Source organism: Chiloscyllium punctatum, chromosome 5 (assembly GCF_047496795.1).
Source record: "Chiloscyllium punctatum isolate Juve2018m chromosome 5, sChiPun1.3, whole genome shotgun sequence".
NCBI lineage: Eukaryota > Metazoa > Chordata > Chondrichthyes > Orectolobiformes > Hemiscylliidae > Chiloscyllium > Chiloscyllium punctatum.
The window spans coordinates 82,335,135-82,362,029 of NC_092743.1; the positions used below are offsets into that span (position 1 = coordinate 82,335,135).

General features: G+C 39.6%; 1 protein-coding gene across 3 annotated transcripts in view; it reads left to right on the forward strand.

Annotated features, from left to right (window-relative positions):
• The first annotated feature begins 6,903 nt into the window (after positions 1-6,903).
• neto1l (neuropilin (NRP) and tolloid (TLL)-like 1, like) overlaps positions 6,904-26,895 on the forward strand; it is a 227,499-nt gene continuing 207,507 nt past the window's right edge. For 2 of the 3 annotated variants that reach the window (XM_072570655.1, XM_072570656.1), the window contains exons 1-4: positions 6,904-7,630; positions 8,418-8,471; positions 11,477-11,605; positions 13,996-14,244. In XM_072570655.1, coding sequence (XP_072426756.1) covers positions 7,597-7,630; positions 8,418-8,471; positions 11,477-11,605; positions 13,996-14,244 — 466 coding nt within the window. In that variant the 5' untranslated portion in view covers positions 6,904-7,596. The remainder of the gene's footprint in view (positions 7,631-8,417; positions 8,472-11,476; positions 11,606-13,995; positions 14,245-26,895) is intronic. The other variant, XM_072570654.1, reaches the window with a different exon arrangement.

Below are 26,895 nucleotides of genomic sequence, written 5' to 3' on the forward strand. Positions count from 1 at the left end.
AAACAGCAATCTGTAACGCCTAGAATTTTATGCAGTGATACACCACCACCTGCATGTTCCTTTAAGGAGGCACACCAGGCTGATTTGGAAGCATATCACAATTCCTTTGCTGTCACTGGGTCAAAATCCTGGAACTCCCTCTCTGACAGCACTGTAGATGTACCTATATGTTTCATGGACTGCTTCAAGAAAGCAGCTCAACACCACTTTCCCAAGTATGAGCAATAATTGCTGGCCCAGCCTCTGATATCCACGACATGAATGATTAGAAAAATAATTGCCAAGGATCTTGAATAGTTATTTGTAATACAATTGCTAGCGTGAACTCTCCTACAGCTCGAAAAGGGATTCTGAAGATCGTTCCAGCTCTTCTGACCACGTTTGTGAGTGTGTGGATCAATCAATGGAAAAGCAACATTTCTGCAGAGTAAGGTTTTCAGACAATACATTTGAATAATACTGTCAGGCTATGTATCTTCCAGTAAAATATCTGAAATATAAAATAGATAAAATAAAAAATATAAAATATTGCTGTCACAATGCATACTGTTTATTTCTTAATGCATGCAACTGCGACTTTTAGAAATATTATGAATAAGATTGAGAATAGAATTTAACATTGGACGTCAGTCTTGTGCAGTTTTCAAATGTACTGGGTTGGGCATTAAATAAAGTTGGTCTGGAGTAAATTGAAATTTCCAGTCCTATTTAGAGAGTGTTATCTTATCCTGAGAAACATGTTTGATCCTCATAAAAAGGTGTTTTATGAGATTGAAAAAGTTAAAAATCACACAAAACCAGGTTACGGTCCAACAGGTTTATTTGGGAGTAAAAGCTTGCGGAACACTGCTCCTTCGTAAAGTAGTTCAATCCATCCAATTATTTCCAGGAGATTAACTACTACGTAAATAATTATTAATTGTGGGATAATGAAAATACTCTGTGGAAACAGTAAGAAAAAAAAACAAAAGAATGAAATCATTGTTCTGAAACTAAACTGGAAAGTAAAATAATCCCTAAAGTGAAGCTGGTGGATGGTTGTCATCAATTGTCTGATATTGAAAATCCACAGGACGATTTCTCACAATATAATCATTTGTACAAAATCCAAACATATAATGAACCAAACAAATTAGGAGCAGGACGACGCCACTTGACTCCTCAAGTCATTCAATTTAGCTAGGTCTGTTTTCATGCCCTCATAATTGCCCTTAGATAAATTTAAACTAATATCATTGGATGCATTCTTCTCTCCCTTAAATATTAAAATTCTGTCACATTATGATCACTGCTACCTAGAGGTACTTTTGCTATGAGATCATTAATTTATCCTATTTGTAGCACAATACCAAGTCTAGTTGCCTGGTTATATTTAGGTGTTGTTCTAAGAAGCTATCACAGAAAAGTGCAATGAACTCATCATTTATGCTACTTTTGTCCATTTGATTTTTCCAGGTCATATCTAGACTAAAATACTCCATGAGTATTGTTACATCTTCCTAATATGATCCCAATATTTCTTCCTTTATACTCCCTCCTGCTGCGTGGTTTGGGGAAGGTAGTGGCATCGTGGTAATGTCACTGGACTGGTAAGCCAGAATCCTAAGGTTTCCAAGCTAATGTTCTGGGGAAATGGGTATGAATATCATCATGGCAGCTGGTGAAATTTGCCTTTGATATTCGGAGTTATGGACTGGAGTGTTCAGTGAACTACAATTGTATAGAATGGTTGGGCAGTCTCGATATACTGAATAGCTTACTCCTGTTCTTATTTTCCTACTGTAGGGGGCTTATTCTCCCAAGTGATGTCTTACCTTTTTCATTTATCATCTCAACCCAGTCTTGAACTTTGGTCATCCCTGTCTATCATGTAAAAACATCATTAATTAACAAAACCACACCAGTCATCTTTTCCTAGATTCCTGTTGTTCCTAAATAACGTGTCCTCCAATATTCAGGTCCCAATCCATGTCATTCAGAAATGATGTCTCTGACATGGTTATCAGATCATACTTAATTATTTCTAGCTGCACTATTAATTCATCTGTTTTGTTTGTAATGCTATGTGGATTTGAGTATAGACCTTTTAGTTGATCCTTTTTATTGCTTTGTCACCTCAACCATATTTTTTGATTTACTCTTTGATTTGTACTCTCTATCTGTTCATGATGGTGCTTATCAATGACTATAATGTGAAAGTATTTGAGTTAATTTCTTTTGAAATGATCTTACATATAAATTCTATTTTTTAGTTAGAAAGAGAAATGTGAAATCATTAATTGTCTATTAAATGTTCTGCATTATGTGCGGATGATGTGTGTTGACTCAAGATCCACATGAGTTCTTTAAATAGGAAAATACAGAAATTAGGTAAGAAATGCTTTTACTGCATTTTTTTGTAAACAGACCATTAGAAATACTTGTAAAATTTGACTTCCAACATATCCTTCACCACTTGTTGTTTGTTGAAAACAGCACTGTATTAGAACACCGTACCCCTCTAGCATGTATTGTCACTATTCTTGGATGTCTCACTGGATGCTTAAAAGGTCACCTTTACTGAACATTCCTTGTCCATAGAATGTGATAAATGGGCTTCATGAATGTCTGCAGTTCAACTGACTTCAGGTTAGGACACCAAAGGAGGTTCTCCAGATCAATCCCTGGAATGGCAGGATTATCTTGTGAGGAGAGATCCAGATAATTGGGTCTATATTTATTACATTTTAGAGGAATAAGAGATGATCTCATTGAAGCACTTCAAATTCTTCCAAGTTGTGATAGGGTGGGTGGATATAAGATATTTCCCATGGACACTAGGACTAGAAACAATCTTTACAAAATTCATAAGCCCTTTAGGACTAAGATGAGAAGACATTTCTTCTTTCAGAGTGTGGTAAATCTTTGGAGTTCTCTAGCCCACAGAGCTCAATCATTGAGCATATCCAAGAAATTGATAGCTTCCTAGATACTAACAATATCAAGGGATATAGAGAAAGTGCAGGGAAGTGACATTGACATAGGTGATTAATCATGATATAATTGAATAGTGCGGGAGGCTTAGTAGGCTGAATTCCCTTTATTGTGTCCCCATGCAGAACTTGTGGTCTTGGTGATGGCATGAATGTTGTTGGGTTAGAAGTTCTAGGTTCTTTCATGCAGTGATGTCAGAATGTTGTGGACCAATGATGTCAAGATGATGTGTGACATGGAGAAGAGTTTTCAATCCTTGTTCTTATGTCATCACTAATTTTCTGTCTTTTCTTGGTGAGTGAAATTCAAGGCTGCATGATAAACTTATCATGAGAAAGTGAGGACTGCAGATACTGGAGTACCAGAGTTGAAAAATGTGGTGCTGGAAAAATACAGCAGGCCAGGCGGCATCCGAGGAGCAGGAGAATCGACGTTTCAGGCATAAGCCCTTCTTCAGCCCTTCCTGAAGAAGGGCTTATGCCCGAAATGTCGATTCTCTTGCTCCTTGGATGCTGCCTGGCCTGCTGTGTTTTTCCAGCACCACATTTTTCAACTCTGATAAACTTATCACATTGCCTCAGAACATCTGTGCATATGGCAACCATATAGAGGGTCTAAATCTCATTCTAGAATATTCACCAATCCAGGCAGGTGATGAAAATGCTGTGATACCTCCAAGTTGCTGCTCCAAGTGGAGAAACAGACCATAACAACATAAGAAATCAGAACAGGAGTTAGCTGTTTAGTCCCTTAAGCCTGATTCTGAATCAATAGGGTCATCACTGATCTGACCTTCCACACATCCAGTTTCCCCATAACCCTTTATTCCCCTATTGATCAAAACTCTCTCTCAGCCTTAAACATACACACCAACTCTGCACCCAGAGTTCTCTGTGGCATCAAGTTTCAAAGACTGAACACTCTGAGAGAAGAAATTCCTCGTCTCAGTCACAAATTGGCACCCCTTTATTCTGAGACTATGCCTTCTGGAATGAGACATTCTCATGAGAGGAAACATATGTAAAATCATTTTTAAAAAATTCAAGTACTCCCACATTATATTAATTGATAAGCACTATCACCACAGATATAGAGTACAAATCAATGAGTAAATCAACAAATATGGTTGGAATGACAAAGCAAAGAAAAAGACCAACTGAAGGTTCTGGCATGCCCCTTAAGAATACTATTACTGTGGACATGGACATGAGAAATGTTGATTCAATCCTATTGAATAGTGGAGTAGTGTCAGGGGGTCAAATGGCCTACTTCTGTTCCTGTTTCTTATGCTCCCAATGAGATCACCTCTCACTCTTTTAAATTCCACTGAGTAGAATCCCAACCTGCTTGCCTTTTGATCATAAGAAAGTTTCTTCATACCTGGGATCATCTGATGAGCCTTCAGGTCATGCCTTATTCCATGCCAGTAGGCCCAAGCATTAGACTGTTTGTTGTAGTGAACATTAGGCAGCCACTTAAGAGGTATTACAAGTGGATTGTCTTTTTATTATGCTATTCTTATATAAAGATCTGGCAACTATCAGTGATAACTCATCCTCAAATGTCTGCTCCTTTGGGCATTTGAACTCGAGACCTCAGGGTTGTTAGACCAGCATGATGTTTGTCTGTATTTAACAAGGTGCTCCTTATTATGGGCTGCACCAGAATTGAGTGATGGTGAGGAGGTGTGTGGGATGTGAAAGTGAGTACTGGAAATTAGAGTCAAGAGTGTGGTGCTGGAAAAGCACAGCAGGGCTGGCAGAATCTGAGGAGCAGGAAAATCGACATTTTGGGCAAAAGTCTTTCATCAGGAATTCAAAAATTGTTTGAAATGGCAGACCAATGTTGATCTGAAGAAGGAAGAAATTGCAATCTAGAGCTATGGCCGCCAAACTAACTCATAGCTGTGTCTGATCAATACCAGTAAGTGAAGATCATGATTGATTCACGTTGCCTCCTACCAACTATCTTTGTCACCGAATTGTTCCCATTCAAAAGGAGGCAATTTGGCCCATCATGCCTTTTACTAAAAGCGGGGGCTGGGAGATGGGCCGCAGGGGGATTTAGAGAAGATCATTTCGCTGTTCCTTGAACATGACCCTACGCCACCCCCCTTCATATAAGATAGGGTTGCTTTCACCGCAGTGGAAGTGTGAATAAAGTTCACCGCCGGCGGAGGCAGAGATGAACTGTTTGGGAGACAGATCTAAACAGCAGTTCCAGACCAATTCTATTTCTCGAGCAAACCTCTTTTGCCTTTCCCCCCTGCAGCCTTCGCAGCATTTCAATCCAAATGGTCATCCAATGTCCTTTTGAATGCTTCAGTCAAGCCTGCCTCCATCACATTTCCAGACCAAGAAGACCCCAGGAGAGTATACAATATCTGCTCTGACCAATTGTAAAATGGTTATTAAGTCCATCCGCAAATACTGCATCAAAGAAAAATGAGAGGGAGGGCCGCGACTACTCGGGAATTTTCGGAGAGAATGACCTCCCGGTGTTCCGGGTCCATTTGAGCTCGCTGAGCCCGGCCGCCCTCAGTACGGGGGAGAGGATGAGTTACAAACTCGTGCTCTCTGCCTGACCCTCCGGCTGGGAACACGAACTCATTACCGCCCACCTTCAGTAAAAACGGCGGCTGGGAGTTGGGCCGGTGGGGGATTAGAGAAGATCATTTGGCTGCTCTTTGATCCTGACCCCACGCCACCGCCCCCCCCCCCCCACCCCCATACAGGATAGAGTTGCTTTCACCGCAGTGGAAGTGTGAATAAGGCTGGCCGCCAGCGAAGGCAGAGATGAACTGTTTGGGAGGCAGCTCTAAACAGCAGTTCGAGACCGGTCAGCGCTTCAAACTCTGCACCACAAAACAGAACACACGTATTAAATGCATTATCTAATTATTGTGCAAATGTCTGCAAAATATAAATAGCAGGTATATGTACTATACCCACTTACATTACACCATATGTAGTGTGCTATACCATGCAATGTACATATCTGTACGATGAAAGTACCCGTGTGTGCATCTGGTAAATAAACATGTATAGACGCAAGTACAAGCCAAGTTGAGCTGTTTTCTCTTCCACTGTATAGTTCATACATGTCCATTCCGCTGGGCAGAGAAACCTGTCTAGACGCGAACTGTGTAGTCTCTGGCTGCGTTCCTCAGACAGAAAGAGTACTCTTCACCCACGAGCGGGCTTCCGCAGATAGCAAACCTGAGAAGTTGTTTTGTTCAGTTTTTAGGTGGGGATGGGGGATGTGGTGTTGGCTGGTAAATGCGTGGCGCATCCTGGATGGTGATTCACTGGTCGTGTGGGGTGGGGGGGGGGGGGGGCGGGGTGCGGTGGAGAGCTGAGGGTCTCTCCATCTCCTACCCCCTCAGCCCCACGCATACACTTTTTTCGCATCAAAGCTTGTGGATCACCCTCTCGCCCCGGCTGCGGGAGTCTGCAGGAGTAACTGGAAGGTGTCATTTGCAGTTGGCACGGCCCAGATTACCACTTGATGCTGAGTTAATAGGATCGCGGGGTGGGTGGGTGGAAGCGAGAGGAGAATGAAAGAAAACAACTCTATTGTGTCAGGGATAGCCGTTGCCCAGTGCACTACTGTTTGGGAGACACCGATGTTCGAGTGTCCGTCTGCATCGTACATTTATTGATTGGGGGGGGGGGGGGGGGCGGTGGAGAGAGAGGGAAAGAAAACCTTTGCAGTTGTAGAGATTCCCGCCATGTTCCTTGGCTGCAGATATATTGACTGCAGCAACTTCACTGGTGTCCTGGTAGCTTGGTAATTCCCCCCTTTTTTTTGCGATGCCCTGAATTTCCAACTGGAGTCCTGGACTGTCATGCGGACCACTCGCCCAGCTCCCGGCGCCACTGGATTGAGATTGGCATGAACTTTTATTCCAGGGACCGCGACACGTTTACTGGAGAGCGAGAGAGACCCCTGGATAGGCCACAGAGAGAGAGAGAGAGTCAGAGGAGTCGAAATCAAATGCAAAACACGTTCGACAAAAGCAGAGTGAGCTGTCTGTGACAGAGAAAGAACGGTGGCAAGAAGGTACCGGGGCCAGACACAACCCGTTTCAATTTGGTGCAAAATCCTGTAATTGACGCCCGGTTATTTCCAAATGCATCTTATCCTCCCAGTGTGTGTGCGTGAGCGTGAACGGATTTTGTGTTAAATACGCTTTGGGGAAAAAAGGGGAGTCAATCTGCTTTTATACGGCTTCCCCCAGAAGATCGAGAAGGTGGAGCGATCAGAGGACTGATGACGGACCTATTAATCCCTTCAATGCATCAAAAGGCGCCGGGAATCGTGGCAACGTTTGTGTGGGAATCATGGGGATATACTAATCAACCTGGAATCCTGTGCGAAACTGCTGGGGATTAGTTTGGGTTGAGTTTTGAATACACACACACACCTCTACACATGTATGTCTCTCCAGACACAGCGTTCCAGACGGGAGCTGGGGACGTGGATGAGCTTGTGTGAAGCAGCTTTCTTCCTGAATCCATCCAACCATCTCATCCCATCCCATCCATCTCCCGTCAGCCTGTCAGCCACGCATTGCTTCAATGGAATTGGTTTGGATTGGAGCCCCTTGTATTAGAATCAGACATGGTCCATGGGTATCAGCACGGATTGTTCCACGGTAAGTTCCGCCTATGCGACTTGAGTGGGGAACCCTGTTGACTGTGAACATTCGCCTCGGTTGTGCGCGGCTGTGTAGAAACCCAACAGGGCACTGAATATAGATCAGGTGCAGCTAACAATATTGGAGGGAGGGGGAGGGATGAAAAGGAGAGGGATAGAAGGATTACTTAAGACAGTGCCTTGATTTACCCAGTTGCCTCTGAGAAATCCAATTGCCTTCCCAGAGAACATTTAACTTGCGCTTTTCTTTTGGCTGTCTGTCACTTCCAAACTATCTCGTCACCCATGTATTCGCCGAATCAAATATAACCCCCTCAAGCCCAGGTAGCTTCGATTCCATTTGCCTGGAAACTCCCGGCGTTTGGCGAGGACCTTTTTTTGTTTCTCTTCGCCAGCTCCCGAGCAAACTATGAGTTCGAACTTTGTTTTAAAATAGATTGCTATTGTTAACTTGTGCTTAGACTGCAACTAGACTATCAGCAAAAGCAGATGTGGGGAGAAATAAACGGGTTTGTATGCGTTTTAAATACGTGCTGGAAAACGATTCTGAGAAGCTGGATATAATAACGTGCAATTCTCCATTTGCATAATTAACAATCATAATGACCATTAAAAGTGTGTCTTTAAGAAAGGCATTAGTAAAAGTACACCAACTTCTGTCAGTTGTATTGTACAATTTTTCTGGAAATTACTTGCACTTAATAGCTGTTTCGAGCTACTTAACCATATTAATGCAAACGCCGAAAAAGTCCCTGTGATAAATTTGTTTTTTTCCCCTCTCGCAGTTGTATCAAGTCTCATCCTGCTAGGACTCTGTGTGTCAACAAAAAAGACATCAGGTAATATTTATAATGGTGTCCTTCCTTTGATAATCATGTTTTCTTCCTGCCATTCCAATTATCAGATTGTAATCAGCAGATAATGTCACTTATTGTTCAGTGTTTACTGCAGTGATCTGTCGAACGTTGAAGTGACTCATAGGTAGCAATGGCTAAAGCATTTTGGAAGCGCTTTCTCCAGCATAGTTACTGCATAAAGCAGACATTGCAGTTGACTGTCTGCTCGAGGAGACATCGAAATTATTAGGGGTAGGGAAGAAAGAGAGGAAAACTGGCCACCTATTGTCTTTTTATATGATAACATTACTTCTGGCTGTTACTTTGAACCTCAATTTTTATACTTGTTCATTGGTCTGAATTCTGATTAATTTTTGCATTGATATTAACCAAAATATTATTCCCAAATGTAACTATCTGCCAATTATATTGCATAAACATTTTCTATTAGTAACATTGCAACAAAATCAGTGCTCAATCTCATAAGAACAAAATGCATGAAGGGAAATATTGCCACCTAGACACTACCAAACCACATGCAATTGCTGTCAGTACTCGTGGGGTATTGCCAGTTATGGGATATTTTTGTCCAGATGTCAAATGCAGATGCTAAGTCAGTTCTTTCCTCCAAAGACACACTGATGTGAGAATCAGAATGCAGTGCATAGTTTTGATCCTAGTTGCTGATGATTGTATTTTGAATTGGCTGGGAATGCTGAACCAGAAACCTGCAGTCTTGTACTCTTGTGCTAGTTTAAACAGTTTTTCATAAAGTAGTATATGTAGGCTCCAGCTGCTCTCATCCACTGAAGGTGTGGAGTTTCCCAACTGGTGCACAGGGAAATTTTGACTCTTGGGGTCCAAGATAGGATCTCTAATGTGGCACAGATGGTCTTCATGTTGTGGAAGAGCCGGTGTTGGACTGGGTTGAACAAATTTAAAAGTCACACAACACCACGTTTATTTGGATGCAATAGCCTTTGGAGCGCTGCTCCTTCATTAGGTAGCTGTGGATGGTCTTGGTAGAGAAGTCCAGAGAGGATGCGCTGCAGACAGAAATGGCACCATCTTTGCCATCCTGTCTGTTTCTCCTGGGGCAACTGGGCAGCACGGTGGCTCAGTGGTTAGGACAGCTGGGACACATTGCCAAGGACCTGGGTTTGACTGTCCAAATGGAGCTTCCACATTACCCCTATGTCTTCATGGGTTTCTGCCGAGTGCTCTAGTTTCCTCCCACAGTCCAAAGATGTGCAGGGCAGGTGGATTGGCCATGCTAAGTGTTGAGTTACAGGGATTGGGTAGAGGGTTGGTTCTGGGTGGGATGCTGTTCAGGGAATCGGTATAGACTTGATGAGCCAAATGGTGTCTTTCTGCACTGTTGGGATTCTGTGATTCTACGATTCTAAGTGTTGCTGGACTAAATAAGACCCTTTGTAAAATTCCATTATTAAGTATCGCCTTTCTCTTGAGTGGTTTCTTTGGATTGTCTCCTAAGACTTAGCAGCAATATACTTTCTATTTTAGGTGATGTTCTTAGTGTATTTCTGAGATATAATATGTTGCAAAAAATTTGAAATTTTGACAAATGCCCAAGAAGGTTTTTTCAATATGTTTTAGTGGCCTTTCACACAGCTCCAGGAGCAAGTGAAGATGAACGGGCAAATATCTATTTCAGTAGCACTTTAAATCCACATTTACCCTATGCTTAATTCAAAATAGCAGGTCCCTCATAAAGTGATGGCATTAAGATAAATGATAGCCACCAAACTTGTATGTACTGTCTTTATTGGATGCTAATAGACATTTTAAATGATATTCTGTCTATTAATAAGTTTCTGGGAGTTTGGCTCTTCCACAGTTTGCAGGAGTGCAAATATCATGTGCTAAATCTGGATAGTTCAACAGTAGACTCCATCTTGGCCACCTTGGAAGATCTTCAGCATCTAAATGAGCTGCTAAAGAGTCTTCCTTAAGAATTTTAAAGTGAATTGCTAACTATGAATGAATAATGTGCAGATTACAAGAAAAAAGACAGCCACTTCACTGGCAGTGTGTTAATTCTCATCTGTCTGGAGCACCACGACTTCATGTCTGAATGGTTTACTACTTCAGTAGTTTTCACAGTGTCTGCTCAATGTTGCTCCCTCTTTGAATCCCACCCTAACAGGATTCCTTGATTTATTTACTTCATTCATATGGAATGGGTATTGCTGGCAAGGCCAGCATTTGTTGCCTTTCCTCAGTTGCTGTTGGGAAGATGCTGGTGAGCACCTCCACCAACTGAATGGCTTGCTAGGACATTTCAGAGGGCATTTAAAGATCAATCACTGTTACTGGAGTCAAATTTAGACCAGGCTAGGTAAGGGTTGCAGATTTTTAGGACATTAATGACCAAGGTCAATTGGTATGACAATCTAGTAGTTTCATGGTCAGCATTACTGTTTCCTTTTTTTTAAATTACAGATTTTATTTAATTAATTGAATATAAATTTATCAGTTTCTGTAATAGTTTAAATACATATCATTGGATTATCAGTCATGATCTCTGGATTCTCAGGCTAGTAATACAATCAAAATTTTACAGTAGACTTAACTAATCTTAGGTTCATTTATTGTTCATTAGATCTAAATTTACAAGAAAGAATTGCAACTACTTTCATAGCCAATGATTACACTTCAAAAATAATTAATGGGTTATATGTATTTTGAAATGTCGGTGGGAGACATTAAGTTTGTTCTTGCTCTACCTTTCTTCGTGTCAGTTCCTACTTCATTGCAGGTCAGTCTATGATCTCCTCCACACTAGATTCATTGTGCTGTTTTAAAACAATTTACCTTAACACTGTGTTAGTCTTTACTGTCCACCTACACTATCCTACACCTGACCTTGAAAGATAAATGACCAACCTCCTCTTCTGCTAATAATCAAAATGTGCAAGGTTGTTGGTGTTTCAGGCAAATTGGTTTTGTCACGTATTAGTTTGACACCAAATCTGATTTGTTTATAGACAAACCAACCTCTTCAAAATCAGTGCAATGTGGCTCTTGGATCAAGAATCCAGATGGTGGCTTCTTCACATCTCCCAATTATCCAAACAAGTACCCTCCTGACAGAGAGTGCATATATATCATTGAAGGTATGAACAAGAGATATGTCACTTGTAGTGAAAATAAAATGATTATATAAAATGAATTTTATTAGTTATTTTTTACAAGAACTGTAAAACATAAATCTAGATACTTCATCAGTGAGTGCAACTTTAATCCTTTAAAAAAAATTGATTTTCTGACATTAGTCAGTAAATGTTTTTGCATTATTTATGTATTATTTTCTTTTACATAAATAATTTTAAATGTTTCAAACAGATCAATTTTAAATTAGATCATAAAATAAATCGTTATGCCTCCAAAAATAATTCCTTCCTTTCTTTAAGGGAATATGGACATGGAGGCAAGACCAGTATTTCGTGCTCATTCCTAAGCGATCTTGAATTGAGATACTTTGCTAGGCAACTTCACAGGGTAGTTGCGTGCCAACCAAATTGCTGCAGGTCTGGAATCAGTCGTAGGCTAGACATAGTAAGGAGGGCAGAGTATGTTCCCTAAATGGCATTATATAACCAAATTAACTTCTCCAAAAATTGGTGATAGTTTCATTGATCTTTATTGAAAATATTCCAGATGTGAAAATGTGGTGCTGGAAAAGCGTAGCAGGAAAAGCACTTTTCCAGCACCACATTTTCAGTTCTGATCTCCAGCAACTGCAGTCCTCACTTTCTCCTTATATTCCAGATGTATCAATTGAACTTAAATCCAACAGATTGTATGGTGGGACATGAGCTAATGTACCACAGCATTAGCCTGGAGTTCTGAAATACTGGTCCACTACTGAGCCACCAGTTCTGTCCTTACCGAGATTTTCAGAAGTTGATTGGATTTTAGTAAAGTTTCTGACAAGGTCCCTCATGATAGGCTAATCCAGAAGATTATGGTGCATGGGATCCTTGGTGACTTGGCCACATGGAGTCAGATTTGGCTTGTCCACAGAAGGCAGGGAGTAGTGGTGGAAAGGTGTTTTTTCTGGCTGGAGGTCCATGACTAGTGGTGCGCCAAAGGGATCTGTACTGGGATTTCTGCTGTTTGTGATACATGTAAATGACCTAGATGAAAGTGCAGATGGGTGGGCTAGTAAGTTTGTGGATGATACACAGTTTGGTGAAGTCGTGGATAGATTGTCAAAGGATACAGTGGGATATAGATCAGTTGCAGATATGGGTGGAGAAATAGCAGATGGAGTTTCATCTGCTAATTGTGAGGTGCTGCACTTAGGGAGATCAAATGTTAAGGAAAAGCATACAGTTAATAGCACAACTCTGAACAGCATTGATGTACGGAAGGATATTGGGGTTCAAGTCCATAGCTCCCTGACAGTGCTCAAGTAGCTAAGGTGGTAAAGACCTTTATTAATCATGGCATTGAGTACAAGAATCAGGATGTCATGTTGCAGCTTTATAAGACTTTGGTTAGGCTACACTTAGAGTATTTCATTCAGTTCTGGTCACCACATTATTGGAAGGATGTGGAGGCTTTGGAGAGGGTGCAGAAGAGGTTTATCAGGATGCTACCTGGATTAGAGGGTATTAGCTATACAGGGAGGCTAGAAACATTTGGGTTGTTTTTCGCTGGAGTGATGGAGACTGAGGAGAGATTTGATAGAAGCCTATAAAATTATGAGGTGCATAGATAGAATTGAAGGTCAAAATCTTTTCCCAGAGATGAAATGTCTAATACTTGATGGCATGTATTTAAGGTGAGAGGGAGGAAGTTCAAAGGAGATGTGAGGGGCAAGTTTTTTTTAATGCGGAGACTGGTAGGAGTGTTGAATGCACTGCCAAGGGTGTTGGAGGAGGCAGATACCATAGGAGCATTTAAGGTTCTTTTAGCTAAGCACATGAACATGCAAGGAATGGAGGGATATGGACCAAGAGCAGGCAGAAGGGTCTAGTTTAATTTGGCGCCATGTTCGGCACAACATTGTGGGCCGAAGGGCCCGTTCCTGTACTGTTCTATATTCTATGATTGCAAGAAGTTATTTTTTACCAAGATTATTTTGGTCTGAAAAGTAATTAAATGTATGTTTCTTTTATTCAATCATATCTTATATGCTGCATAAAGTAATAACATCTCCCAGATTTCACCTATATTATGGATTTAATATTGACAGTAGACAATCTGTTTGATGTAACATGAGATTAACATGCAAATTAGTTAAACATGTAAAATCATCAAATCATAAATGCATTAATTTATATGATATTAGTGTCCATTATTTTAAATAAGTATTTGTTATGTACTGAAAGTTTACAATTGCCTTGAGATGGTATGCTCTGCATTAGGTCTGGGCGTCGTGTCTTGTATCATCTGAACTCACTCATTTCCTTTGGTATATCACACATTTGTAACTTAATTATGTCAACTTTTATTTTATGTATTATCATGGAATTAATTGTGTGACTTCATTATTTAGCTGCACCGAGACAAAGCATTGAACTTTACTTTGATGAAAAGTACTCCATTGAACCTTCTTGGGAATGCAAATTTGACCATATCGAGGTGCGGGATGGACCTTTTGGATTTTCTACTGAGATTGGACGTTACTGTGGTCAAAATATTCCACCTTTTATAACATCATCGGGTAGATATTTATGGATTAAATTTGTTGCTGATGGTGAGCTCGAATCTATTGGATTTCTGGCAAGATACAACTTTATACCAGGTAATTGTTTTTTATGATTGCATTGGAATAATAGTGACAAGAGACAAGTAGATATTACTCTTTCCTGCTTGAGTCCACAAAATATTTGAGTGCACAAAATGTTTGGCACATAAGTACCTTGTAAATGTTAAAGTGATCAGAAATTGCCAAATGCATCATTTATGAGTAAATACTGGTTACAAAGAAAAGGATACATTTCTGTCCATAATTTAAAAAATTCTGTTATGTTTCTGACTGATACAGAATAGACATGTCGAATGTAATGTTGCCCCAAATGTATCAGATAGGGAATTTTGATGTTGGAGTAGAAGAGCTGTATCTATACCTGCTCAGTAGAAAATCCCAAAAATATATCGATATGATTACATGCAGGACTGAATCCTTGATGAGGATGCAGGATGATTAATAATATAGAAGGGGTTTTCCTTTATCTTTATTTCTTTGAATTTTCATAATGTATTGACTGATGTTAATACATTAGACCTTTGGCATGTCAGAACATTTAAAAACTACATTATTTTTCAGTTATGTAGCTCTTTTCAATTAAATCCTTCACTTTCTGTGAAGAAAACTTACTTATTAAGAAGTGGTTTTCTTATGGCTGGTCCAACAATTTGGGTTAGGTTAGTATCAGCAGCTTCCACTGGTGTCTCATTGTACTCAGTAACGTAGAATAGTTCCATAAAAGACATCAAGAAGTTTTGCTTTGTTACTTCCAGGTGTCAGTGAGAGGAGATGGATTATTAAAGTTAACCTATCTGGTCTGATTTCTAGAAGACTGTATATTGAGCTGGGCAAACGTGAGGACTGCAGATGCTGGAAACCAGAGTTTAGATCAGAGTGGTGCTGGAAAAGCACAGCAGATCAGGCAGCATCTGAGGAGCAGAAAAATCGATGTTTTGGGCAAAAACCCTTCATCAGGAAGTGTATATTGAGCTGCTTTAGGCTGAGCTCTTTTATGAGGCAGTATATTCAAATAGAGGATTGGCTAACAAGTAGAAGACAGAGTTGAGATAAAGGGGACAATTTTAGGATGGCAGTCTGTATCTAATATAGTGGCACAGGGATTAGTGCTGAAGCCACAATTATATCCAATATCTATTAATGACTTTGATAAGAAAATGAATGTTTTGCATCCAGGTTTACAGATGACAAGAAAAATAGTTGGGGAGGCAAGTGGTAAGGATGACACAAAGAGTTTGCGAGGAATATAGACAAATTAATTGAGTGGGCGAAAATTTGGAAGAGCCTATGGAGCTATGGAGATATATAAGCACATTGGCAGGAAGAACATTGGAACTGAGTATTATTTAACTGGAGAAAGCCTGAAGAAGGCTACATCAGGGAATTTAGCAGACCTTGTCCATGAATCACAAAAAGATAGTATCCATGTTTAGTGGGTAATAGGGAAGGCAAATTGATTGCTGGCCTTTATTTCAATGGGAATGGTGTTTAAAAATAGGAAGGCTTTTAAATAAAACTACACAAGATCACGGTTGGAAAGCTATGAACAGTTTTGGGTTGTAAAGGTTCATGAAGCTGATACCAAGTATGATTTATAAATAAATCATTAGAATATAGAAGAATGTGAGGCAATGTTAATGATACATAGGTGATTCTTAGGAAATATGAAAGGGTAGATGCACAATAGAGTTTAGGACCAAAGGGCATAATCTCAGAATAAGGGGTCACACATTTAAAACAGATGAGGAGGAATTTCTTTTCTCAGAAGTAGTGAATCAATGAAGTTCTTTGTTGTAGAGAGCTGTTGAGGCTGGGTTGTTAAGAAAGTTCAAGACTGAGAAAAGCAAATTTTAAGTCAATAAGGGCATCAAGATCTACAGCAAAAAGTTAGGAATGTGGAATTGGGGATTGTCAGATCAACCATGATCTCAATGATTGGTGGAGCAGACTCAATGGACTGAATGGCCTACTTCTGCTCCTACATTCTATGGTTTGATGGTCAATGTCAGCATGTAAGTCAGCTGCAGCACTGCTCAAAATGATGAGGATAAGCATGTTAAAAAAAAAGTGTCTTTGAGTTTGGGAGATTTCAGAAAGTCATTCCACAGAGCCATCTAGTGGTCAGAGCCTGATACTCTGTTATGACAGTTGACATAATGGAATCATATGGATTGTTGAATTTAATATAGTTAATGTGACCAAGAACATAACCAAAAAAGTGTGGAACAAAAAATGAGGTTTGTGGACAGGAAATGTGATGGGTATGGTTTTAATGACTTGTGTATTGTGTCTTCTTTGTGGAGTTGAATAACAAAAATGTAGATTGACTGCAAACCATATTTGATGCAGTATAATGTTTTTGTGGATCAACATATTGGCTAGAGTTTTAACATTTATATATTCCTGAATTTACTTAATTTCTAGATGATAATGCATTGTGTGTTTATAATATGGCAGAAGTGCAAACACTTAAGATAATCCTTTGGGAATGATTTGTGGTTTATTTTGACAAAGCTGTTACCTTATTTTAACACCTTGGGTTAGATTTTGCCTCTGTACAATAATATAAATGTTGTGAAAGCAAATTTGCAGTCCATTTTACAACATCCACTTTTTATTTAAGTTTTATATTTAAAATTAATTTAGCATTAACGCTTAAATTTAGACGTGAACTCTGGTGGATAATTTCATGGTATATTTAATTAAAATAAAGGTTAGAAGCGATATGTTTTATGCTCACTCAGGTTTTACGTAGTAAGAAAGAGCTTTGCTTACATTATTCCATTTATCTGTTTTGCCTGATTGCTTTTAATGATACATTCTTCAAATTCCTAATATTGCCTTCCATTAAGTCCGTTATATCTCAATATATCAGTCAGGCAGATGTTTGGTTCGAGTCATAAAGTTATAAAGTACAATACGGAAACAAACCCTTTGGTTCAAACCGTCCACGTTGACCAGATGCCCTGTATTAATCTAGTCTCATTTGCTAGCATTTGACCCATATCCATCTAAACACTTCCTATTCATATACCTATCCAGATGACTTCTAAATTTTGTAATTGTAACAGTATCACCACTTCTTATGGTAATTCATTCCACACACGCACCACCCTCTGTGTGAAAAAGTTGCCCCTTAGGTGCCTTTTAAGTGGTGGTGGAGGGTTGCTTTTCAGACTGGAATTCTGTGATCGATGGTGTTCCACAAGGATTGGTGCTGGGTGCACTGCTTTTCATCATTTATAAATGATTTGCGTGTGAACATAGGAGGTATTGTTAGTAAGTTTGCAGATAACACCAAAATTGGTGGTGTCGTGGACAGCGAAGAAGGTTACCTCAGAGTACAATGGGACCTTGATCAGATGGGCCAGTGGGTTGAGGAGTGACAGATGGAGTTTAATTTAGATAAATGTAAGGTGCTACTTTTTGAAAAAAGCAAATCTTAGCAGGACTTGTACACTTCATGGTAAGGTCCTGGGGAATATTGCTGAACAAAGAGACCTTGGAGTGCATGTTCATAGTTCCTTGAAAGTAAAGTTACAGGTAGATAGGATAGTGAAGAAAGCATTTGGTATGCTTTTGTTTCTTGGTCAGAGCATTGAGTATAGAACTTGAGAGGTCATGTTGTGGCTGTACAGGACATTGGTTTGGCCACTTTTGGAATACTGTGTGCAATCCTGGTTTCCTTCCTATCGGAAGGATGTTGTGAAACTTGAAATTGTTCAGAAAACATTGAGAAGAATGTTGCCAGGGTTGGAGGATTTGAGCTATAGGGAGACATTGAATCGGCTGAGGCTGTTTTCCCTGGAGCATCAGAGGCTGAGGGGTGATCTTATAGAGGTTTATAAAATAATGACTGGCATGGATAGGATAAATAGACAAAGTCTTTTCCCTGGGGTGGGGGAGTCCAGAACTAGAGCCCATAGGTTTTGGGTGAGAGCGGAAAGATATAAAAGGAACCTAAGAGGCAACTTTTTCACGTAGAGGGTGGTGTGTGGGTGGAATGAGCTGCCAGAAGAAGTGGTAGATGCTGGTACAATTACAGCATTTAAGAGGCATCTGGATGGGTACATGAATAGAAAGGGTTTGGAGGGATATGGGCCATGTGCTGGTAAATGAGGCTAGGTTAGGTTAGGATTTCTGGTCAGCATGGATGAGTTGGACCGAAGTGTCTGTTTTGGAGCTGTACATCTCAATGACTCTAATTCTTTTCCCTCTCATCTTAAATCTATGCTCTCTAGTTTTGGACATCCCTTCCCTTGCCGATTCATCTTATCCCAGTCTCTCATGATTTTATTAATATCTATTAGGGACCCCCTCAGCTTCTAACGCTTCAGGGAAAAAAGCCCCAGGTTATTCAGCTTCTCCCTGTAGCTCAAGCCCTCCAACACCAGGGACATCCTTTTAATTCTTTTCTGAACCCTTTCAAGTTTAACAACATCTTTCCAATAGAAGGAAGATGAGAATTCCAAAAGTTGTCTTTGATTTGTGCCAGTGATATTTTATTGCAAGTGTTAGGAGAGCACTAAAGCAATTTAAGTTGACCAGATCATTATTTTGTGATCCTTCTTGTCTGTTTCGAACATTGCTGCTTGACCTGAATAAGATTAGCACCACACTATATGAAAAATCCAAGGGGGCATTATGTACTGCACCTGTTGGGCAGTGAAAAAAATTGGTTTCAGAAATGTTGAAATTGTTTTTTCTCTTTTGGTGAGTTGCTTCTGACACCTCACAAATTTACCATGAAAGTGGTAATGAAAGTATTTATGCTTGTTTGAGACACAAAGACCCAATATCAGGCATATTAAAACTTGTAGTTCAAAATCTACATCATTATTCAGACACATCAATTTGTTTCTTCAAGGTACAGCAGTCAATCGATATCATTTCCCACTTCCTTCATTTTTCATGTAATTGTAAACTGTTTTGCACCTGGAAATGTTTGTACAGGAAAAGGATAGTGTTTTTATTGAATTCACTTGTGTCACGTGAGTTTTGCTGGCTGGCCAACATTTATTGCCCATCACTAGTTTCCCTTGAGAAGATAAGCGGTGAGCTGCCTTCTTGAACTACAGCAGTCCATATGCTGTGAGAAGATCTACAATGCCCTTAGGTAGGGATTTTAACCCAGTGAAAGTGAAGGAATGGTGATATATTTCCAGGTCAGGATGGTGAATGGCTTGGAGAGGAACTTGCAAGTTGTGGTGTATCCATGTACCTGATGCCCTTGTTGTTCTAGATGGAAGTGGTCATCAGTTTGGCAGGTACTATCAAAGAATATTTGGTGAATTTCTGCAGTCTTGTAGATGGTATACACTGCTGCTACTGAGCATTACTAATGGAGGGAGTGGATACTTGTGGATGTGGTGCCAGTCAAGTGGGCTGCTTTGAACTGGATAATTTCAAGAGTGTTGCTAGAGCTGCACTGATCGAGGCAAGAAGGGAGTATTCCATCACATTTCAGACTTGTGCTTTCTGATGGTAAACAGGCTTTGGGGAGTCAAGATGTGAGTTACTCACTGCAATATTTCTAGCCTCTGACCTGCACTTGTAGCCATTGCATTTATATGGCAAGTCCAGTTGAGTTTCTGGTCAATGGTAATCTCCAGGATGCTGACAGTGACAGATTCCACCATGGTAACACCATTGAATGTCAAAGGGTTGTACTTAGATAATGTATGTGTGGAGATGGTGATTGCCTGACATTTTTGTGGTGCAAATGTTATTTGCTAGTTGTCACCTTAAGGCTGGATATTCACCACGACATGTTGCATTTGAAAATGGACTGCTTTAGTATCTGAGGAGTTGTGGATGGTGCTGAACTTTGTACAATTGTTGACAAACATCCCACTTCTGACTTTATTATGGAGGGATAGTCATTGATAATGCACCTGAAGATAATTGGGCTGAGGACAGTACCCTGAGGAACGTCTGCGGAGATATCCCAGAGCTGAGATGACTGACCTCTAACAGCCACAACTGTCTTCCTATGTGCCAAGTGTGACTCCAATTGCACCGCCACCTCTGCTGTGTCTGTCCTACCAGTAGGGCAGGACATATCCAGCAATGGTGATGGTAGTGTCTGGAACATTGTCCCTTGTCTGTTAGATTTGATTTTGTAAATGTGGCTATGTCAGGCTATTGCATGACTGGTCTATGAGCTGTCCAAATTTTGGCGCTCGTCCCCAGATGTTAGTAAGGAGGACTTTGCAGGATCAACAGTGCTGTTTTTGCCATTGTCATTTTAGTTACCTGGGTCAATGCCAATGTCCGTGAATTTCATTTCTTTGTTGAGACTTTGTAGCAATTGATACAACTGAGTGACTTTCTAGGCCATCATTGTATCTTTGGAGTCAGAAAAATGTCAAATCAAGTGACAATGGCAGATTTCCTTTCCTCCTGTGAGCCAGTTGGGCTTTTCTGACAATTGATAATATTTATGATCATCAACAGATTCTTAATTTCAGATTTTTTGGTTTTATTGAATTCAAATTTTACCATCTGCCATAGTCGGATTCAAAGCGCAGTCTCTACAGTATTGGCCGAGTTTCTGGATGAACAGTCTAGCAATAATACCACTAGGCCATTGCCTCCTTCATGTGATTTGAAGTTCCTTAGAGTTGGATGCCTCACTCATGCATGCAGGAATAATTGAGGGTGTTCACTACAGTCATTTGTAAAGAACCGTGTCAAGTTCAGAATCTTCAAGCATTTGACATGAATTCTACACTGAAGATGCTGAAGAAATGGCTTCAACCGGGGACTGTCATTAACAATCTTTCTTATTTCTCACTCCCTGTCATCTGAAAGAACTTGTGAATGACCCAACAGATATCAAAACTTTACCCACTAAACTCTATTTTGACCATCATTTGAGTAACTGGGTCAGGGTCAGGGTTAGAGTTAGCCATAGTTGATTTTTATGTACTTTTCAACAGGAGTCGTGATATTGGTGGTCAGATATGAGAGTGTTCTCCTTGCTTCCCAGTCTCAGATCCTCTCATGAACTGACACAGAGGCAGAATTCAGCAAAGTTAGAGGTAGAAGTGAGTTTTATTTTAAAGTTTGTAAATCTAGATATTGTATTGGAAAATGCATTCATTCAAATCTGTTAATTTTACATTACTGCCCCCAGTGGTGGTCAGAATGTTAGCTCCCAAGCACAAAGACAGTAGGTTTGCTAATGATGGTCGTATCATAGAAAATTATGTATTGGTGACTGGGTGATTTTGGAGTGAGTTATGCTTACAGCAATTAATTTAACTGTGTTGTATTCAGTTGGATATAAATAGAAAGAATAGAAATTAATGATAACACAGCTATAACTGGTGGGATGATATTGACAGGGGAGTTGAAACTGAAATAAGAGAGAGCACATGCCTAACTGCATAGTCACACAATACTGCTTTTACAACAGCGGTTTTTGAACCATTTGAGTGCCCCTTCTTGGACAGCCAAGGCACTTCATTAATATATTTAAGCCATGTTCTCATAGTAGTAAGTGGGAGTGATTTAAAACTCATCACTGCCTGCTCAGTTTCCCTGGATGCAGGGTATCTAGTAGCAAAGAGGAGGCAGGAGCAGTCAACTCCAGAAGGTGTTTTTTTAAAATGGTACTTCTCGGTGGACGAAAGGATGCAGGAACTCCAATTCTGTTACCTCAAAGTAACTTCAACCTCCCCTCTGCTGATTGTGGATTTTCTATCAAGCCTCTCCACCTCTTCAGAGATTGACTAACTCTTACACTGTCCAACCTTGATCTGTGGCTTTCATATTGTTACTGACTGAATCCAGACCCAAAAAAATGCAACCTGGTCTGAGATTGTGACTGCCAGGGACTGTACAAAATTGATCTTCCATTTAGACAATGGCATTTTCACACAGCAACTGGATGCCTTATCAGTTTTGCTTGCTGTTTGTTGGAGATCTGCCGTTCATTTTGGCAGGATTTGAGTTTTTCTAGCCTTGTCCGATTTCCCCTGCACTCTGCCAGATCCCCAATAATAAAGGAGCTCCACATATCAAAACAATGACTGAAATGTAGCACAACATAATTGGTACAATCATTTAGATTGTAACATTTAGATGTTACAGGAACACACACTTGAAGTTGCTATGAACAAAAGTCTTGGCAGTCAAAAAACTGCAAAAGAAAATGTTTTCAGATCTTCAGGCTTTATAAATAGAGACTGAAAAAAGGGATATATCATTGGTTAGGCCCTGAGTGAAGGGTACATATACGATTGATAAGTTTTTTAGATATTTTTATTCACTCATGAAATTTGGGCATTATTGGCCAGGCTGACATTTATTGTCTATGTATAATTGCCTTTGAGAAATTTGTGTTGGTGAACTGCTTCCCAGTGCTGTATGAGTTTATGCATAGGTAATTTTAAAGTTCCAATGAATCGGGTGTTCCGAAATCTTGCCCAACTGATAATGAAAGAACAGTGGTAAACTCCTAAATCAGGCAGGTCTATGACATGGAGGGAATGATCCCATTTGCATGATGCACAAGACCAATTTGAAAGAGTCCAGAAAATATTTATAATGATGTTGCCAGGGTTGGAGGGTTTGAGGTATAGGGAGAGGCAGAATAGGCTGGGGCTGTTTCCCCTGGAGCATTGGAGGCTGAGGGCTGACCTTATAGAGGTTTATAAAATCATGAGGGGCATGGATAGGGTAATTAGAAAAGGTCTTTTCCATGGGATGTGGGAGTTCAGAACTAAAGGGCATATGTTTAGGGTGAGAGAAGAAAGATTTAAAAGGGACTTAAGGCGCAACTTTTTCACGCAGCATGTATAGAATGAGCTGGCAGAGGAAGTGGTGGAGGCTAGTTCAATTACTACATTTAAAAGGCATGTGTTTATAAATAAGAAGGCCATAAAGGGATATGAGCCAAGTGCTGGTAAATGGATCTAGATTAATTAGGATATCTGGTCGGCATGGACACGTTGGACCAAAGGGTCTGTTTCCGTGCTGTACATCTCTATGAAGCTATGGTATTTCAGAAGGTAGAGATTGTAGTTTTAGGACGTGCTATCAAATAAACCTTGCACTGCAGCTACCATGTGCTGATGATGGAGGCAATCAATGTTTAAGTTTGTGGATGGCTGACAATCAAACAAGGCAGTTTTTGCCTAATGGTGTTGAACTTACTGAGTAGTGTTAAAGTTGTTCTCATCAAGTCAAATGGAGAGAATTGCTTTATTATCCTGACTTGTAACTGGCAGATGGTGGAAAAGCTTTGAGAAGTCAGGAGGTAAATTGCTTGACATAGGCAATCAAAATTCTGGTTTGCTTTTGGCAGCCACAATATTCATGTGGCTGATCCAGTTTAGTTTCTGGTCAGTGGTGACTTCAACAGTGATGATCTTGAAGACATTCAATGATGGTAATGCCATTGAATATCAACCTGAGATCCTATTCTCGCTTTGTAGAAATCATCACTTCCTGGTACCTGTGTGTCACAAATGTTACTTGCCATGATCAACACAAGCCTGAACACTGTACAGACTCTGTTGTGTCTGGGCAGGGACTGTTGCACTATTTGAGGAGGTGTTGTAAATGAAACCTGGAATTGAGAAAATTGAGAATAAACTGAATTGGGTCTATTCAACTCAGATCTGGAATTAATTGATTTAATAATGATGAAGATTTGAAAGTGCTACTGCCATGGTGATAAAAAAGAAAAACATAAAAGGATTTGCCAGTACAAAGCCTGAGAGATTATTCATTTCTTCTCATTATTGCAGGGGGATGAAAAGCACAGGGTGTCATAGGGGGCAAAGAGGACAATCAAAGAGGACAAAGAGGACCCAGCAACGAGTTCCGATTTACTTCTATCCCACTTATGTTATAGCCAAATACTAGCTTTAATCATTATGCTTGTTATTTGTGTATCATATTCTGTGTTGCTTGTGAATATACCCTATCACAAACTGGACTATTTTGTGAGGGAATAACAGTTTTACGCAACTAGGCAGTTGTGATATACAAGATCAACTTCATGTTTCTACAACTAGTTGTGAAAAATGTTGATGTCAGAGTCACTTTTGCAGAAGTTGCTTACTGTTTATTCTTTTTAGAGGCAGTGCTGTGTCTTATGGAAGACTACATATTGACGTAGAACAGATTCAGCTGACAGGACTGCCAAATATTTTCTGTTCTGAAAAATATCCTTATTAAGCTCAATGACCCTATTATAAAGACAAAATAGTTGGAACTTGTTAAGTTTTGTAATCCTCCCTCTCATAGTTGTTCCTTTCTGCAAGAGCCATTTGGGATGTATTGGGTTGTGTTACAAATACGGTTTAATATTGTTAAAGTTTTGAAGAATATGTGAAATCAAATTTATTTCAGACTTTTTTTTATAAATAGCTGCTTCTTTCAAACACATCATTGAAAGTTCAATGTGGAATTACAAAGCTGCCTGCAAAACACATGACAGATTTTACCTGCTTGCTTTGCTATAGGCCCTTTCAGTGCTGTTTTGAGCAGCGACTGGCTTGGAGAGGTGCTTATTTGATTTGAGCTTTAACTGAATTAGAGGAAAGCCTGCCAAGAACAAACTGCACAGTTGATCTTCCTAATTTCTTTGATAGAATCCCTCCTATTGAGTTCAGCATGAAATCGTTTTGTTCTTTTTAAAGAGCGCTTGAAGAAACTTCTTAAGATTGTAATTCTGAGTAAGCTGTGCCTGCAGACTTCAGAGACCACCACGTTTGATTAGTGATCTCACCACACATGCCAGAAAAATCAAAGCATCAGACACTAGAACATGCCATGAAAACTATTGCATTGAGTAAAGTGGGTTTGTTTCAGGAAGCTAGTTTCTGAATGTGTGTGCATGTGTATTGATTTTGTTTAAAACCTGGTCTAGGTAAGTTATTTTATTGATCATCTTGGAAACTTGGGAAAAAGTATTTTTATTTTACATTTCAACGTATGGAACTGTCACCATGCTAATAGGCATTATACAACAATACTGGTACCCAGCATGGAAGGCTACTCGTATGATATCTTAGGTAGAAGATAGTCTTGGTCTTAGTTAAATACTAGGTTTATTACACATTACTTATCAGCTTGTACATTAAATCTGAGAAACATGAGATTCAATTGGGAGACCTAAGCCTCAATTTAACATTAAGTAGATATTGCTACAATTGAATTTCAGCGTACACCATAAGGACACAAGACTCTAGTTCCTCCCAGGAAAAGTCCTTTAGCTCCTAAAGGGCAGAGCCTGTCTCATGATGCCAGTTAACTCCTTCAGGACCAAACTGACTTATATAACGTTGCCCTCATCATTTCATGTTACCATTTGCCATTCAAGCTTAATGGCAGACCGGAAAGAAAGGGCGGTGGGGTACCTTTGTTGGTATACTTTTGACCATGTATGATAGCAAGAAATTATCTTGGATCAGAAAATACAGAATCCATATAGGTGGAGGTAAGAAAAACAAAGGGAAAGAAGATGCTGGTGGCAGTGGTCCATAGGCTCCCTAACAGTAGCTATGCTGTAGAACAGAAAATAAATCAGGAGATAATGAAGAGGTTTGTCAAAAAAAACATGAAGGGATAAATCAGGTATAGTTAATGAATAAAGTTATGGATAGTAAATTGAAAGTTAAAAAGTACAATATGTCAGAGATTAGTGGTAACCATAGGATTGTGCAACTTTTAAGAAACAGCTAAAAGTGACCAAAAACAAGAGAGAGAGAGTAAATTTTGAAGCTAAACTAACAAGTAATATTATGACAAACAGCAAGAGATTCTTTGAATATATAAAAAGGACAAAAGGGATCAAAATGAACATGGGACCCTTACAGGGTAAATAATTTATGGGGTACCAGAAAATGGCAGTTGAGTTGAATAAATACTTTACATCTGTCTTTGTAGTAGGGGACAATAATAACATTCTATACTTAATGAATATTCAAGGGGCAAAAGGGCAGAGGAAATCCATATAATAACTATCATTAGAGAAAAAGTGCTCGGGAAACTAATGGGGCTAAAGTTCAACAGGTCCCTAAGACATGATGGGTTACATTCTAGGATATTATGGGAAGTAGCTTCAGAGTTGTATTGAGAAAATCAAATTGACAAAGGTAACCATGTGAGAATTTATAGAGAGCATTCAGGATGAGTTCCCTAGAACAAATATGTTATGGATCTAACCAGGGATCAGGCTACTCTGGATCTCGTAGTAATATGTAATGAGGCAGGTTTAATTAATGATCTTGGAGTAAAATATTCCCCAGGAGCAAATAACCATAATTGTGCTTAGATAAATAATGAAGTTACAAAGGAATGAGGGCAGAGTTGGCTGGAGTGGACTAGAAAAGGTAGAAAAGATGGTTTAAGAACAGTACTGAATATTTAAGAAAATATTCATGATTTGCAATAAACATATATTCCAGCGAGGAAGAAAGATTCTTGGGAAGGGATAAATCAAGTATAGTTAATGAATAAAGTTATGGATAGCAAATTGAAAGATAAAAAGTACAGTATGTCAGAGATTAGTGGTAACCATAGGATTGTGCAACTTTTAAGAAACAGCTAAACGTGACCAAAAACAAGAGAGAGAGAGTAAAGTTTGAAGCTAAACTAACAAGCAATATTATGACAAACAGCAAGAGATTCTTTGAATATATAAAAAGGACAAAATAGATCAAAACGAAC